The sequence below is a fragment of the Geotrypetes seraphini genome, chromosome 11, assembly GCF_902459505.1.
Source record: "Geotrypetes seraphini chromosome 11, aGeoSer1.1, whole genome shotgun sequence".
NCBI lineage: Eukaryota > Metazoa > Chordata > Amphibia > Gymnophiona > Dermophiidae > Geotrypetes > Geotrypetes seraphini.
The window spans coordinates 139,066,335-139,084,636 of record NC_047094.1 but is presented as its reverse complement, the minus strand read 5'-3'; the positions used below and the strand labels follow the sequence as shown (position 1 = coordinate 139,084,636).

The following is an 18,302-nucleotide window of genomic DNA, read 5'->3' as shown; positions in this document are numbered from 1 at the left end:
GAACTGGTCCAATGCCTGGAATACAACAAGCACAGTGAAGGTGACCTCTGGGTTTTAAAAGATTTTATTTGTTCCAATAAAGACTCGACATGCAGGGCTGTGGAGTCGGTAGATAAATGTTCCGACTCCGACTCCTCAGTTTTTTGTACTTCAGACTCCGACTCCAGGTACCCGAAATTTCCTCCGACTCCACAGCACTGGTTGATTTTCAGATCGTTAAAATGGAATGTCAAGTTGAGAGAAATGAGCATTTTCGACACCACCTTCTTTTTGCTTTTAATCAAGGTTCTAAGGACGCAGAAGCTGCTCGCAACATTTGTGCTGTGTATATAGTGGGTGCTATAGCTGAAAGAATCGCTCGTGATTGGTATGCCAAGTTCAAAAATGGAGTCGGTAGATAATTGTTCCGACTCCGACTCCTCAGTTTTTTGTACTTCTGACTCCGACTCCGACTCCAGGTACCCGAAATTTCCTCCGACTCCGACTCCACAGCCCTGTCGACATGTCTGTGTTTTGGTCTAACCAGCCTGCATCAGAAGTCTTAACTATTATAAGGAACTTGAAAAACAGCCCTCTATTGTCTTGTGGTTTTGGGAACATTCATTGTGATTTAACTTTTGGCAAGTTTCAAAAAATAATAAAATAAAGTAAAAAAAGAACCACACATGCAGTGGTCTAAACTTTGAAAAACTCTTCTTGAATTAAGTCAGTTCCTTATAATAGTTAAGACTCCTGATGCAGGCTGGTTAGGCTGTGCTTGTTGTTTTCTTTGGTGTGGAAGGGATTTCTCTCCTGTATTTACCAAAGCCTGGAATACCTGGGAATCTGTTTTGACATGGCACAAGGCTTCCCAAGCCACGCAAACAGAAGCTCTCAAAGCTGATTATAGAACTCTTAGCAAGGCCGAACCTCACGGATTGGCATTACCATCAGGTACTGGAGTTAATGACAGCAACCATAGAAGTGGTTCCCCGGGCAAAGGCTCTCCTGTGTTTACCAAAGCTGGAATACTTGGGAATCTGTTTCAACATGGCACAAGGCCATGTCTTTCTTCCCAAGCCACGCAATAGTGTGACTGGGTGTTACGGTTCCTGGACGTGCGCAGAATCCTGTTGCAGTACCTGGAGGTCACGAACGAGTTTCTTGTCTCTGATTATCTGTTTGTACTGGTAGGTCCTGTCCCCAAGGGCAGGCTGGCTTCCAAAGCCACCATTTCCAGATGGATCCATAAGGCTATGTCCTCTGCTTACATAGTAGCTGATAAGAAGCCCTTCCTTTCGGTGTAGGCTCACTCTACCTGAGGCGTCTCTTCCTCTTGGGCAGAGTCATCAGCGATGTCTCTGGAGGAGATTTGCAGGGCTGCTACCTGGTCCTCTTTGTACACTTTCACCAAGTTCTATAGGATTGATGTGGCGGCAAAGCAGGATGCTGCTTTTAGCTCTTCCGTTTTGGCAGCAGGCTCATCAGTCCCACCCTGACTCTATGGGACTGCTCTGTTACATCCCACTAGTCCAGGAATAGAGCAAGATTGTACAAGAACGAAAGATTAGGTTCTTACCTTTCACAATATTCTTTCTTCTAAATCCATACTCTATTCCTGGAACCTGCCCTGTGAGTTCTGATTTGCCAATTGACTGCCTTTACATGCACTGGTAAGCTGGATTTCTGATTTATTGACTAGCCTTTGTAAAAATTCCATCCGAATGTGTTTAGCACTTTACCTTGGGGGTTCTTAGTCCCAGCGCTCCATTCCGTCAGTGCAGGCTGAGTCTCCTTATAGCACTTATAGCTCTCCTTTTTTGTTGTTTGGGTTCCTAATGTTTTAATGACTTGTTTCAATTGTTCATGATTGGACTGGTTTCATGTTATGAGCAGATTAGACTTACTGGTTGGGGAGTATCCCTGTACCTCTCTCTTTTGCCTTTGTCCTCTAAAGGTGTTTCTGGCTGCTTTGTCACAAACTAGATTCCAGGGGGTGGGGATGGGGGAGGTAAGAGGAGAGGGCACAAAGCATTGTTTATATGAGGCTTCCTACAAGCTGTCTGGCAACTGTAGGAAAATAACCCACTAGTCCAGGAATAGAGCATGGATTTACAAGAAAGAAGATTAGCAAAGGTAAGAACCTAATCTTTCATTAATATGTATTGACAACCTCTTTTGAACTCCTGAAGAAAGCTCTTTGGCATAGAGCAAGTGTTAGTAGTAAATTTGAGAGATTAAGATGCCCTGGCGAAGGAGTGGGGTTCATTACTGTCACAGTATGCATGGAAATAACTCATTTGGAGACATTGCTAGAAGGGAAGGAGTAAGGTGAGGCTTTCCAGAGAGGGAAAACAAAACATGTTTATGGAATAATGTGAGTTTGTTCAGCAGCTCAGTGCCATTTCTTTCTTATTCCAGTAAAACACTGAATAAAGAATATGAAGAGTACGTCTTGACAGTGGGAGATTTTGATGAACGAGTTTTTCTAGGGGAAGATGCAGAAGAAGAAATTGGTACTCCTCGGAAGTTTGTAGCAGAAATGCTTACATCCAAAGTGACCACAAGAATACCTGTGGAATGCACCCTGCAATACCATTGTGATAAAGTAATATATTTTACAATTATGAATTGTTGAAAGCAATCCCTGCAGTGCCTATTTCAGATGTAATAGTGATCTGCCAACAAAGAGTTGTCAAGATCCACTGTATATTTACTGGTATATAACTAAAACAAGGTGTGTTTGTGCCAATGTGCACCAATCAAATTAAAACTACATTTCTATAGTTTATTCTTTGAGGGCAAGCAGGATGCATATTCCCACTGATGGGTGATGTCACATTACATTAGGGATTTCTATTCTGCCATTACCTTGCGGTTCAAGGCAGATTACAAATGATTTGTCCGGATATTAGAAGTGTTTAGCGAGTAGTTTGTACATTTCTTTGAATTGTTAGGGATTACATCTGAGTTGTCATGATATTAGAAGTTCATATGTAGTAGTTGCAGGTGATGCAGGTGTTAGTTCGGTTTCATGTGTTATATGAATAGAAGGGTTTTTATTTCTTTTTTGAAGGTTTTGTAGTCTGATGGTGCAGAGACACTCCCCGGTGTTATTTTCTAGAGTTTTTGGAAACATGATGCTGCTATTCATGCGTGTGTCTTCCACCTGCCTTCATTATATGGGTCCAAGCCAGAAATCATCTTTCCATGGAGCAGAGAGTTGTACCTTCACAATCTCCATTCTGCTCACATTGATTCTCCTTCATTTGCAGGTTTTGTAGTCATCACTATTATTTGGTCTTTAGGTTCCAATAGTTCTTAGAACTGTTTCAGACACTAAGGATGCTTCGACATTGAGCATGGTAATGGTCACTAACATCAAGCATCGTCTGATCCCACCCTAAGGACAGGGAAGAATTGTACTTAGTTCTCTATGATGAGGAAACCTGATGCCATGTGTCGGGTGGAGATCAGGAAGCATTAACATGGACCACGGACCCCTTGATATCCAAGAAGCAGCTCACCCCCCAAGGACTCTGATCAGGCATGATAAGAACATAAGAATAATCTTATTGGGTCAGACCAATGGTCCATCAAGCCCAGTAACCCATTCTCACGGTGGCCAATCCAGGTCATTAGTATTTGGCCAAGACCGAAGGAGTAGCAACATTCCATGCCACCGATCCAGGGCAAGCAGTGGCTTCCCCCATGTTTTTCTCAATAGCAGACTGGACTTTTCCTCCAGGAAATTGTCCAAACCTTTTTTAAAACCAGCTACTCTATCCGCTCTTATCACAACCTCTGGCAACACGTTCCAGAGCTTAACTATTCTCTGAGTGAAAAAAAAAATTCCTCCTATTGGTTTTAAAAGTATTTCCCTGTAACTTCATCGAGTGTCCCCTAGTCTTTGTCATTTTTGACAGAGTGAAAAATCAATCCAGTTGTATCCATTCTACTCCACTCAGGATTTTGTAGACTTCAATCATATCTCCCCTCAGCCGTCTCTTTTCCCAGCTGAAAAGCCTCCATCAAGCTGGAACCAGGCTGTAAATTCAACCTTGATGGCTTCAAAGGAAGTCCCTACCCCAGCTGAGTCCCTGCCTTTACCAATAGTTTCCCTTGCGAAGTAGATCCTGGACTACTTTCCAGGAGGTAATGGGGCATCTTCTGGCTGAACATGATGCACAGGCATTGAGAGCTTCATCTTCAGACCTGCTAGATCTCCTGCTCATATTGGATGCTCATGCTTTGCCAGTTACACCTTCATTAATGCTGATGACTTACAGGGTGTCAGAGTTGATGCCCATCATGACAATTGTCATTGTCGAGTCCTTCAAGAGAGATTCCTTAGAGCATTGGAGATCCACCCATTCTTCAGTGCCCCAGGGCCTGACCAGTCTGTCATAAGCACATAAGAATTGCCTTACTAGGACAGACCAAAGGTCCATCAAGCCCAGTATCCTGTTTTCAACAGTGGCCATCCCCTTTGCTAAAGCTAGGGAGTCCCACATTTGAGAATATGCTGCCTGCTTGTCTAAGGATAAAGCACAGTTATTTACCGAAACAGGTGTTATCCAGTGACAGCAGGCAGATAGTCTCACAACCCGCCAACCTCCCCTAGTTGGCTTCTTCACTTGGACATAGAATGGACGACCTCGTGAGCTGGCGTTGGGCGGGAACGCACTCGTTCATGCAGTCTTGAAGCTTTGCTAAAAGCTTAAAGTGACAGTACTTTTTACCACTGTCCGTATCGGGGCTCCGTGGATGACATCACCCACATGTGAGAATATGCTTCCTGCTGTCTCCAGATAATGCTTTAAGTAACTGTGCTATATATGTTTTATAAAATCTTAGCATTTGCCAAATCTTCTATAAAATATTTTTGTACTTTTAAGCAAGAGGACTTAAATCATTTTCCCACATGCATGATCTACACAAAGTTATTATTGAATGCAACTTTATCATTCATACACATTGCAGAAATTTTGAAATCTCAGTTGGATTGGGGGTTTCCAGGAGAGTTTGGGGAACCAATGTACTGGATATACTGCATCTGTTTTACTATATAACTACAGTGATCCTGATTAACCCCCCCCCCCTTCCAAGATGAACAGTTGTACTTTATTTTCAGATACATATGTTTTTAAGCTTCTGTTTATTTTTCAGTTGGATTAATAAATTGACTGATTCAGGTTTTCATCTCACCTGGCAGAAAAGATCCTTTGCCCCTTCTACACCTTTGACTGGAAGGAGATATTTGAAAGAAAAAGAAGCCATGAACACACCTGTTACTTCAGCAACACAAAGTGTGAATCGCTTACAGAGTATGGTGTCAGGCTTGAAAAATGCTCCCAGTGAGCAACTAGTGAATATTTTCAAGTAAGCAAAAATAAAAGTAAATTTTAAGTTTGAATACTGTTATTCCTTCTATCCGTCTCCATTTCCTACCTCTCCTGCACTTTCCATTGTGTGCTCTCTTTGGCCCCCTTTTTCTGCTTGTATACACTCCCTTCCCATTATGTTCCTGCTCATTTTTACAGTCATGTGAAAAATTTAGGATATCTCATGAAATATTCAGTTCTTTCTTAAGAAATGTTCACATATTGGTGTCAAATCTTGTTTTTTTTAATCTCTGGAAAAGAAAGTGATGTGATTGCAGGTAAACAACACAAATTTTCCTTGATTTACTCATGAAACAAAAGGTATCCACAAAAATATGTATTCTAATTGAAGAATAAATTAGGACACTCTATACCCTAATAGCTAGTGTTATCCCCTTTGGTTGAAATAACTGCAGTGAGACGCTTCTTGTAGCCATTTACCAGTTTCTGACATCAGTCTGAGGAAAGTTTGGCCCACTCCTCAATGCAGAATTATTTCAGCTGTGAGATGTTTGAGGAGTTTCTTGCATGTACAGCCCATTTCAAATCACCCCACAGCATCTCAATGGGATTAAGATCAGGGCTTTGACTTGGCCACTCCAGGACTCTCCATTTCTTAGTTTTCAGCCAGTCCTTGGTGGATTTACTGGTATGTTTTGGGTCATTGTCATGTTGCAGGGTCCAGTTCCGCTTCAGCTTTAATTTTCTTACAGTTGGTCTCACATGTTCCGCAAGCACCCTCTGATACATGATAGAATTCATGATGGATTCTATGATGGTAAGCTGGCCATGTCCTGCTGCAGCAAAGCATTCCCAAACCATGTCACTTCCACCTCCATGCTTCACAGTTGGTATGAGGTTCTTTTCCTGGAATGCTGGCCGGGACATAGGCCGAAAAAGCTCCGCCGCAAGGTCGAAGCCGCAGGGCCGCAGCCACGCGACCTGCCCGGTCGAACGATCGAACAAAATTTATTTATTTTTTTTAAACAACAAAACGTAACGAGAGCCAACAGGAATGAGCACAAAAAAACCCAAACCCGCGGGCACAGAAGACACAAAAAGGAACTTCGCTCAGAGAGTTTCAAAGGCAAACTTCTCAGCTCCGCGGAAGAGAAAGAACTGAGGAGACACGCCCGGTGCATCGGGCGGGAAGGCACTCGCGCATGCGCGGTGTGGGCAACTCGAAACTTCTAAAAGTTTCTACAAGCAAGTATGCTTGTGAGATGTCCGCATTGGGGCTCCGTTGGATGACGTCACCCACTAGTGAGAATAGCTGCCTGCTGTCCCTGGATAACAACTGTTACGGTAAGTAACATTGCTTTTTAGACTCATCTGTTCATAGAACACTATTCTAGAAGTCTTAGTGTTTCTCTGTGTACTCTCTGGCAAACTTCAGTCTGGCCTTGATGTTTCTCTTAAGAGAGCAAAGGTTTCTTTCTTGTACACCTCCCATGCAAGTTAAATTTGTGCAGTCTCTTTCTGATTGTAGAGGCATGCACTTTCATATCAACAGTAGCAAGAGCCTGCTGTAGGTCCTTTGATGACATTTTAGGGTTTTGGAGACTTTTTAGCATCTTGCGGTCTATTCTGGGTGTCAACTTGCTTGGACAGCCAGACCTGGGTATGTTGGCAGTTGTTTGGAAAGTTCTCCACTTGTATACTATTTTCCGGACCGTGGAATGGCTGTCAATTTCTTTCGAGATCTTTTTAAATCCCTTGCCAGACATAAGCTGCTACAATCTTCTTTCTGAAGGCCTCAGACAGCTCTTTGATCTCTCCATCATGTTCACTCTCACTGCAGCAGTCATGAACACACCAAACTAAGGCCTAGATTCAAGTTTGTCTTCTGTGATCCCGCTCCCGGCGCTTCAGCCATGAACACAGAACAGAAATATTTGTTAAGCAATTCGGCTTTAATTTCTGTGCTGCTACTGCAGAGAGAGGTCCTGGTTTGGAGTTATCCTAACAGTGTGTGGCCTATAAACAATATATAATGAATGACAAGAACATATTTTAAATCTGAAGTTGGGAACGGCGAAATACAGACCTGTATAGGGTGTGTCTGTTCAGATTTTTGAAGATTGGAGTATGATATATGAAGGACTATAACAGAAAGAAGATAATTGGAAAAAGAAAAAAGAAAATTAACACAGGATTGAAGATATAATAGTATATCATACAGACTTTGATGCACTTTATGATTGGACTTTTAGCAAGGTGGTTGGGTAGATTGTGAATGTTTTAATATATTTATAAGGACATGGTGAGCGAGGTGAAAAATCTGTACATCCCCAGATTCAGAAAGGGGTGCAAAAAGAATCGAACAAAAGATCCGGTATGGATCACTAAAATAGTGAAGGAAGCAATAGGCAATAAGAAAAATTCATTCAGGAAATGGAAAAAGAACAAAACTGAGGAGAACTGGAAAGAGCACAGGAAGTATCAAAAAGAATGTCACCGTGTGGTTCGAAAAGCCAAAAGAGAATATGAAGAGAGGCTAGCCAGGGAGGCACAAAATTTCAAACTGTTCTTCAGATATGTTAAAGGGAAACAGCCGGCTAGGGAGGAGGTGGGACCGCTGGATGACGGAGACAGGAAGGGAGTAGTGAAGGAGGAGAATGAAGTTGCGGAAAGACTTAACATGTTCTTTTTGTTTGTATTTACGAACGAAGACACAACCAACATATTGGAACCTGAGCAATTCTTCAATGGAAATCAAGCAGAAAAATTAACATCCATGGACGTGAGCCTTGAAGATGTGCGCAGGCAGATAGAAAAACTAAAAACTGACAAATCCCCGGGTCCGGACGGAATCCATCCAAGGGTTCTGAAAGAATTAAAGGAGGAGATAGCGGAACTACTGCAGCAAATTTGCAAACTATCCCTGAAACAAGGAGTGATTCCGGAGGATTGGAAGATAGCCAACGTCATGCCCATCTTTAAAAAGGGATCAAGAGGTGACCCGGGAAACTACAGACTGGTGAGTCTGACCTCTGTTCCGGGGAAAATGGCGGAAGCACTGATAAAAGAAAACATCGATGAACATTTGGAAAGAAACGAACTTCTGAAAACAAGTCAACATGGTTTCTGCAGGGGGAGATCGTGCCTAACTAACTTATTGCACTTCTTCGAAGGAATTAACAAACAGATGGACAGAGGAGACCCCATAGACATCATATACCTGGATTTCCAAAAAGCCTTTGACAAGGTGCCTCACGAGCGTCTACTCCGGAAACTGAAGAACAATGGGGTGGATGGAGACGTACATAGATGGATCAGAAACTGGTTAGCGGGTAGGAAACAGAGGGTAGGGGTGAAGGGCCACTACTCGGACTGGAGGAGGGTCACGAGTGGTGTTCCACAGGGCTTGGTGCTCGGGCCGCTGCTATTTAATATATTCATAAATGATCTAGAAACAGGGACGAAGTGTGAGATAATAAAATTTGCGGACGACACCAAACTATTTAGTGGAGCTCGGACTAAAGAGGACTGCGAAGAATTGCAAAGGGACTTGAACAAACTAGGGGAATGGGCGATGAGATGGCAGATGAAGTTCAACGTTGAGAAATGTAAAGTATTGCATCTGGGAAGCAGAAACCCGAGGTACAACTATACAATGGGAGGGATGTTAGTGAATGAGAGTACGCAAGAAAGGGACTTGGGGGTAATGGTGGACATGACAATGAAGCCGACAGCACAGTGCGCAGCGGCTGTTAAGAGAGCGAATAGAATGCTAGGTATAATCAAGAAGGGTATTACAACCAGGACGAAAGAAGTTATCCTGCCGTTGTATCGGGTGATGGTGCGCCCGCATCTGGAATACTGCGTCCAATATAGGTCGCCGTACCTTAAGAAGGATATGGCGTTACTTGAGAGGGTTCAGAGGAGAGCGACACGTCTGATAAAAGGGATGGAAAACCTTTCATATGCTGAGAGATTGGAGAAACTGGGTCTCTTTTCCCTGGAGAAGAGGAGACTTAAAGGGGATATGATAGAGACTTATAAGATCATGAGGGGCATAGAGAGAGTAGAGAGGGACAAATTCTTTAAACTTTCAAAAAATAAAAGAACAAGAGGGCATTCGGAAAAGCTGAAAGGGGACAGATTCAAAACAAATGCTAGGAAGTTCTTCTTTACCCAGCGTGTGGTGGACACCTGGAATGCGCTTCCAGAGGACGTAATAGGGCAGAGTACGGTATTGGGGTTTAAGAAAGGATTGGACAAGAAGGGTATAGATAGAGGATCACTGCACAGGTCCAGGACCTGTTGGGCCGCCACGTGAGCGGGCTGCTGGGCATGATGGACCTCAGGTCTGACCCAGCAGAAGCATTGCTTTTGTTCTTATGTATAGGTATTTTATAGAAAGCAATAAATTTGTGAACACTTTATTTGGGATAGTGGCAATAGTAATTTATTTATATTAAAGTATAGCTCTTTCTATTTATATAAGTTATATTGAATATGCATGAGAGAGATTTGCATATAATGGAGGAGACAGGCTTGCAAATATGTCGTATGCATATTCATTAGGAATATCTTGAAAACCCAATTGGCTGGGGTTCCCCTAGGACAGGGTTGAGAACCACTGGTCTAGAATGTCCCACCTATCTGCTGGAAAAGAGCTTACTAAGGTAAGTACATAATCTTTTTTTATGAATTCTGAGAGAATTATTTCTTCTTCCACTATCAATTAACTTCACCCATTTATGTATGTGATTTGTCCTGTTCTCTGTAGGTAAGCAGTTTTGTTTTACTAGCCTTATGAGAGACTGCCTTCTTAAAATTTTGGTGAAGGAACTCAGAAGCATACATTATCCTAGGACAAGCAGACAGCATATTCTCACATGTGGGTGATGTCATCCACGGAACCCCGCAGCGGACAACCTCGGAAGCAGACTTGCTTGAAGAACTTTGAAAAAGTTTGCAAGTGCTGCGCCGCACATGCGCTAGTGCAGGGGTGTCCAACCTTTTGGCTTCACTGGGCCGCATTGGCCGAAAAAATGTTTCTGGGGCTGCACAAACTTTCAAACGCTGCAGCAAGACACAGGAGGGAGCCGTCAAGATGGTAAACACCCGGGGGCAGCAGAGGAAAACACTGCATTGCCCTCGACCGGGGCCGCACAAAATACTTCACGGGGCCGCATGCGTCCCTTGGGCCGCAGATTGGACACCCCTGCGCTAGTGTCTTCCCGCCGGAGTCAGAGCGTGCGTCTCCTCAGCATCTCCTCAGTTCAGCGTTTTCCGTGGAGCCGAGAATCCCTGTATTCTCCAGCTCTGCTGTAAACTTTGTGTTCTTGCCTTCTTGCACCACAGCTTTTTTCTATTATTTTAGTTTTCTTCGTTAAGTCGCTGTGCGCCGCGTCTTGTAAAAAAAACCAAACCTTTTCTTTTCTCCGCCGGTTTTCTGGCCACAGGGCTCTGGGTTTAGGCCCTGCTGCCGGACCTCGTTCATTCGCGGCTTCCTTTGTGTCTATGTCCCGGTCCCTTACTGGTTTTAAAAAGTGTAGCCAGTGTGGCTGGGCCATATCTTTAACCGACCCTCATCATAACCTGCTTGGGACCAGAACATTGTCCTGAGTCGCTGTGCTACTCTTCAACCTCGAGCCTTTCGCAGACGTCGTGCTAAAATTCTTCAACTATTTGGCACTATAGAGCAGTCTGCGGAGAAGACCTCGACCTCGGGGGGAGGCCTCGACTCCCGTGGTGACCTTGACTAAGGCCTCGACCTCGACACCCTCGTTCTCGAAGACCTCGACTGCTGTCCCTTCTAAGACAGCAAGTAAGTCTCCTCTTTCTCCTTCAGGTACACTACCTAAGAAGCCTCCAGAGTCTCAGGCATTCCAGGCAGCAAATGTAGTCGCGCCAGCCTCCATGAGACCTCCCTCCAAGTGTGCCTCCAAACATAGGGAATACTCATCTTCGAGGTCGCCTTCCTTAGAGCACACTGCTGCACCTCCTAGACCAGATCCATTGGTCTCGGTGCCTATGTTCGAGGACATGTTGAAAGCCATCTTGACCACTCAGATTACCTTGGTCTTGGCTCAAATTGACCCTGCCTGGACCCTGCTTGCTGCGAGCCAGCCTGAGCCTCCTGTCGAAGCGCCTCGAGACAAGCCTCATAGGTCTCGCCAGTTATCCTCCAGTGACTCTTCACCTCATCTTTCCAGGTCCAAGTCTCCAGTCACTCAACCTCGTCTCCAGTGAGCTACTAAACCTCGATCGAGGCACCTCTCGAAGCACATCTCATCCTCGAGGTATCTTGCTTCCAAACAGAGTAAAGAGTCTCCTCTTCCGAGCAGAGTCTCCCCTTCAAAGAAAAGACTCCCCGCCTCATAGTACTGAGTCTTCTATGCCTCATTTATCGAAGGCCGTTGAGACTCCCTCAAGATCCAGGCATAAGCCTCAACCTTTGAAGCTTTCAACTCCTCCTGCTTCTCCTTCTCGAGGCACATCGAGGTTGAGGACTCCTCCCTCGAGACCATCTGCTAGGGAACCTTCTTTACCTGTCTCTCCCAGGCAGCAGTTGAGGCACCTCATCCCTCGTACTCCTGGGAATTTTCCATCAAGGCTTCTGAAGCGCAAACACTCTCTGACTCCTCTTCTAACATACAGTGGAGCTTTATCAGTGACTCTTGCGCTGGATACTGCCATGCCTTCTCAATACTCCAGGGAAACATCTCCATCCTATTCGGCGGCTCCTAAGTCTCGTTCTTCTCCTGAAGAACCATCTACATCCAAGTCCACATCTTTTGCAAGATTTGTGTTTGATATGGGTAAAGCTCCTCAGCTAGATCTTCACTTGGAATCTAAGTACACTCCTGAATACTTAGCTGAGATGGAGTTGCATCATCCACCCAAAGAGACCCTTTGCCTTCCCATGAATTCTGTTTTAAAGCAAACTTTTCTCAGGAATCTGGAGACCCCTTATTCTATTCCAGCCATACCCTCTAAGATGGAATCTCGCTATTGTACGGTTCCTTGTAAGGGGTTTGAGAAACCGCAGTTGTCCCATCAATCCTTAGTAGTGGAATCCTCGCTTAAGAAATCTAATCCCACCAAGGTCTATGCTGCAGTGCCTCCGGGCAGGGAGGGCCGCGCCATGGATAAGTTTGGCCGCAGGCTTTATCAGAATTCCATGATGGCAAATCGGATTCTTAACTATAATTTCCTTTTTATTTCTTACTTCAAACATTGCCTGAAGACAATGCCTAAGTTTTTACCAGCCATTGAGGTGCAAAGTCTTCCAGAGTTTAAACAGATTCTGCACACTTTGTCACAGATATGCCTTTTTCATGCTTCAAGCCATGTATGATGCCTTTGAAATGTCCTGTAGGGCAACTGCATTTGCTATGGCTATGCGTCGCCTGGTTTGGCTACGCATTGTGGACATGGATCCTAATTTACAGGACCATCTGGCTAATTTGCCAGGGAAATGAGCTCTTTGATGATTCCATAGAGGCTGCCACCAAGTGTCTGTCTGAACATGAACGCTCCTTTGCCTCCTTGGTTGGGCCTAAGGCTAAGACTCCACCTGCTCGGCCTTACAAGCCTCCTCCACGTTGTTACCCTCAGAAAACTTTCTCCAAGCCTCCACCCAGATGGCAACAACAGCAGCAGCGACAGCAAAAACCTCAGGCTCCTACTGCAGCTAAGCTGGCCCAGTTTTATTGACAATCTCAGTCTGAGCATACCAACCTCCATCCATCAGACTTCTCTCCTGCCCATAGGAGGTCAGCTTCACCACTTTTACCATCGGTGGGATCTGATTACCTCCGATCTCTGGGTTCTCAACATCATTCGGTAGGGATACTCACTTCAATTTCTTCAAGTACTTCCAGATCTCACTCCAAGAGAGTTTCCTTCCAGTACATCGCAACTTCCCCTTCTTCTTTAGGAAGCTCAGGCTCTTCTTCGAGCTGTCGAGGAGGTTCCCCTGAACCAATGGGACACGGAGTTCTACTCCTGTTATTTTCTAGTCCCAAAGAAGATGGGGGATCTGCGACCTATTCTGGACCTCAGAACACTCAACAAATTTCTAGTAAAAGAGAAGTTTTGGATGCTCTCTTTACCAACCCTGTACCCTCTGATGGATCAAGGGGATTGGTTATGCTCTCTGGATCTCAAAGAGGCTTACACTCATATCCCAATTCATCCAGCCTCTCGCAGATTCTTAAGATTTCGGGTGGGGAATCTTCATCTTCAATACCGAGTTCTGCCTAATCCCTCAGGGTCTTCATGAAGTGTCTGGTGGTGGTAGCTGCAGCCCTGCAGACGCAGGGCCTTCAAGTTTTTCCATATCTGGACGACTGGTTCATCAAAACCCCTTCTCAACAAGGGGTTATTGCAGCGATCCAACAGACTATTATGTTCCTTCAAAGTCTGGGGTTCAAAGACAATTTTCCAAAATCCCAGTTGACTCCCTTCCAAACTCTACAGTTTATTGGAGCCATTCTAGACACTGTTCAACTCAGAGCATTCCTGCTTCAACCACGTCAACATGCTCTTTTTCACCTTTGCTACCAAGTGTCGTCTCTCACCTCAATATCAGCGAGACAAATGATGGTTCTTGGTCACATGGCTTCTACAGTTCACGTGACTCCTTTTGCCAGACTTCACCTTCGCATACCTCAGTGGACCCTGGCATCTCAGTGGCAGCAAGCTTGCAACCCACTTTCTCAACACATTACAGTGCACACTATGGGGTTTTAAGGAAGGATTGGATAAATTCCTGATAGATAAAGGAATTGAGGGATACAGATAAGGGTAAAGATAGGATACAGAAAGGGTATCAAGGTGAATTTTAAGAGATCACATACAGGTCATGGACCTGATGGGCCGCCGCGGATGCGGACTGCTGGGCGCGATGGACCACCGGTCTGACCCAGCAGAGGCGACTTCTTATGTTCTTATGACAGTCTCTCCACTGATGGATGTTCTCTTCCAATCTTTCCAGAGGTTTACTTTTCCACATGCCCACTCATCAGAAGGTTCTCACAACAGATTCTTCAACCTACGCTTGGGGGGGCTCATCTCGACTGTGTCCGTACTCAAGGCCATTGGTCTTGCACGGATCGTCTCTGTCATGTCAATCTGTTGGAACTCAGAGCGATTTTCAATGCTCTCAAAGCTTTTCAACATCTTCTTCACGACCAGGTAGTCCTCATTTGAACAGACAGCCAAGTCGCCATGTACTATGTCAACAAACAGGGAGGCACGGGCTCTCTCTCCCTGTGTCAAAAAGCTCTGAAGCTCTGGAATTGGGCAGTGCCTCACAACATCTTCCTCAGAGCTGTCTACATTCAAGGTCAACAAAACTGTTTGGCGGACAAATTGAGTCACCTTTTCCAACCTCACGAATGGGCACTCAATTCCTCCTCTGTACATCAAGTTTTTGCTCGATGGGGGACTCCTCAGATAGACCTCTTTGCGTCCTCCAAAACAACAAGTTGCCTTGATTTTGCTCCAGGATATACTCTCCTCTGCGCCTCGAGACCGACGCTTTCCTTCTGGATTGGACAAATCAGTTTCTTTACGCCTTCCCTCCTTTTCCTCTGATTCTCAGGACTCTACTTCATTTCAATCTGAAGTCTCTTCACTTAATAGCATGGTTCCTCTCTACCTAACTGCCTCGCTACAGTTTTCTCAATCTGTAAAGGACATTTTAGAGGTTCCAGGAAGCCGTCCACTAGGCAGTGTTACAACCAGAAATGGACTAGATTTTCTGCTTGGTGTACTACTCGTCATTTGAAACCAATATCTACATCCCTTTCTACAGTCTTAGATTATCTACTGCACTTATCTCACTCTGGCCTCAAATCTACATGTTAGAGTCCATCTCAGTGCAATTGCTGCTTTCCATCAGCCTATTGAAGGGAAACCCCTCTCTGCTCATCCTGTGGTTTCCAGGCTTATGAAGGACATTTCAATTTCAATCCACCGCTCAAACCGCCTCCAGTGGTCTGGGATCTCAATCTTGTTCTTACTCACTTAATGAAGCCTCCATTTGAACCAATAGATTCGGCTCATCTAATATAATAAAATGATAGGCCGCGCATGCGCATTAAAAAATCGTGTTCCCTGATCCCGTCGCGGAAAAACGAGTGCGCATGCGCGCCTACAACGTCACCACAGTCTGCTCTCCACCTCGCGCCGCTGCAGGCCCCACACTCGCAACTCACACATCCGCTGCAGCCTAGCAACTCCGACCACAACCTTCCCCCCTCAACCGCCTATGCCGGCTCAGGCTCCCGCCGCAGTGGAGGGACGAAAAAGCCTCTGACCCCGTGGGACTGAGACAGGACCGAAGGCAGGGCTGCTCACAATCCAGATGCACCGCTGGCTCATCACTCCCCCCAACTTCCAGCGGCCGCCAAACAATGCCTTCCGCCCTGCCATGATCCTCAAGGCCTGAACTGGCACGGACGGTTTGAGAATAGAAACATAGAAATTGACTGGCAGAAAAGGGCCACAGCCCATCGAGTCTGCCCATACCAATGACCCACTCCCTGACTTCTACTCCCCTATAGATCCCACGTGAATATCCCATTTCCTCTTGAAATCCAACACGCTGCTGGCCTCAATCACCTGCTGAGGCAGCTCGTTCCAATGATCGACCACCCTTTCGGTGAAGAAATACTTCCTAGCATCACCTTGAAACTTCCCTCCCCTGATTTTCAGCGAGTGCCCTCTGGTTACCGAGGGCCCTGTAAGACTGAAGATATCATCTTTCACCTCTATATGCCCTGTGATATACTTAAAGGTCTCAATCATGTCCCCCCTCTCTCTTCGCTCCTCCAGTGAGTACATCCGCAATTTTTTTAACTTTTCCTCATACGTGAGATCCCTGAGCCCCAAGACCATCCTGGTAGCCATACGCTGAACCGACTCAACTCTCAACACATCTTTCCGGTAGTGTGGTCTCCAGAATTGAACACAATACTCGAGATGGGGTCTCACCATGGATCTGTACAGTGGCATTATGACTTCAGGTTTTCTGCTAACAAAACCCCTCCGGATGCAGCCCATCATTTGTCTTGCCCTGGATGAAGCCTTCTCCACCTGATTGGCAGCCTTCATATCATCGCTAATGATCACTCCTAAATCACGTTCCACCGTGGTCCTGGACAAGGTTTCACCATTTAGTGAGTAAGTTCTGTGTGGATTTTTTTTGCCTAGGTGCATTACTTTACATTTTTTAGCATTGAAGCCTAGCTGCCAAGTTGATGACCACTGTTCCAATTTCTGTAGGTCTTGCATCATAAGGTCAGGAACACTGCCTTTGCCTACTATGTTGCATAGTTTGGCGTCGTCGGCAAACAGTGATATTTTTCCTCTAAGCCCTTGAGTCAAATCTCCTATGAATAAATTGAATAGAATCGGCCCTAAGACGGAGCCCTGAGGTACTCCACTCGTTACTGCTGATGTTTTGGAGGGGGTACCGTTTACCATTACCCTTTGAAGCCTACCATCTAACCAATCCTTTACCCATGCAGTGAATGTATCCCCTAATCCCATCGATTTTAGTTTGTTCAACAGCCTGCGGTGTGGGACGCTATCAAAAGCTTTGCTGAAGTCCAAATATATCACATCCAGGGACTCCCCGGCATCCAGACGACTGGTCACCCAGTCAAAGAAGTCAATCAGATTAGATTGGCAGGACCTTCCCCTGGTAAATCCATGTTGGTGTGGATCTCGTAAATTTTCTTCGTCTAGAATCTCGTCGAGTTTCTGCTTGATCAGTGTTTCCATGAGTTTGCACACTATGGATGTAAGAGATGCTGATGGACAGGGGGTTGAAGAAAAGGAACGGAGGACTAATGTTGGACAGGGGGAGAAGGAAAGAGGTGCTGCTGGACAGGGGGGAGGTAAAACAAAGGGAGAAGGGCTGCTGCTGCATAAGGAGAGCAGTGAAGGGGTGGTGGTGGACACAGGGGAGGTAAAAGGAAGGGAAAATGGACAGGGGGAGCAGGCAAGGGGTGGTGATGGACAGCCAAGGAAAAAGAAAGGCAGAAAAAAAAAAGCGGCTAAGGAGAGAGAGAGAAATAAATAAAGATAGACACACACACATATGTTCTAGCACCCGTTAATGTAACGGGCTTAAAGACTAGTCTTAAATATATCACTTGGAAAGTGGTGTTTCTCATTGCCCTCACATCTGCTCGTAGAGTCAGTGAGTTACAAGCTCTAGTTGCTGATCCACCTTTCACAGTTTTCCATCATGACAAGGTGGTCCTCCGTACTCATCCTAAATTCTTACATAAAGTGGTTTCAGAATTTCATCTCGATCAATCCATTGTACTTCCAGTGTTTTTTCCAAAGCTTCATTCTCATCCTGGAGAAATAGCGCTTCACACTCTGGACTGTAAACGTGCTTTGGCCTTCTACTTGCAGTGCACTCAGCCTCACAGAGCTGCTCCTCAACTTTTCAACTCCTTCGATCGAAATAAGTTAGGGCATCCTGTTTCAAAGAGAACCATCTCCAACTGGATGGCTGCTTGCATCTCTTTCTGTTATGGTCAGGCTGGTCTCCCTCTGCAGGGTCGAGTCATGGGCCATAAAGTTAGAGCTATGGCAGCATCTGTAACTTTCCTCAAATCAACTCCTATTGAGGAAATCTGCAAGGCTGCCACTTGGTCCTCAGTTCATACATTCACATCTCATTATTGTCTGGATACTTTCTTCAAACTGGATGACCATTTTGGCCAGTCTGTTTTGCAACATTTATTCTCCTAATTGCCAACTCTCCCACCATCCCTTTCTGGTTAGCTTGGAGGTCACCCACATGTGAAAATATGCTGCCTGCTTGTCCTGGGATAAAGCACAGTTACCGTAACAGTTGTTATCCAGGCAGATATTCTCACAACCCACCCACCTCCCCTGGTTGGCTTCTTAGCTAGCTATCTGAACTGAGGAGACGCGCGCCCTGACTCTGGCGGGAAG

At 45.3% G+C, this 18,302-nt stretch overlaps 1 protein-coding gene across 4 annotated transcripts in view; it reads left to right on the top strand.

The window, feature by feature from the left end:
- Nucleotides 1–18,302, top strand: part of RBL1 (RB transcriptional corepressor like 1) — a 190,909-nt gene that overhangs the window by 70,424 nt on the left and 102,183 nt on the right. For all 4 annotated transcript variants that reach the window (XM_033963280.1, XM_033963282.1, XM_033963283.1 and 1 more), the window contains 2 exons: nucleotides 2,401–2,587; nucleotides 5,195–5,361. In XM_033963280.1, coding sequence (XP_033819171.1) covers nucleotides 2,401–2,587; nucleotides 5,195–5,361 — 354 coding nt within the window. The remainder of the gene's footprint in view (nucleotides 1–2,400; nucleotides 2,588–5,194; nucleotides 5,362–18,302) is intronic.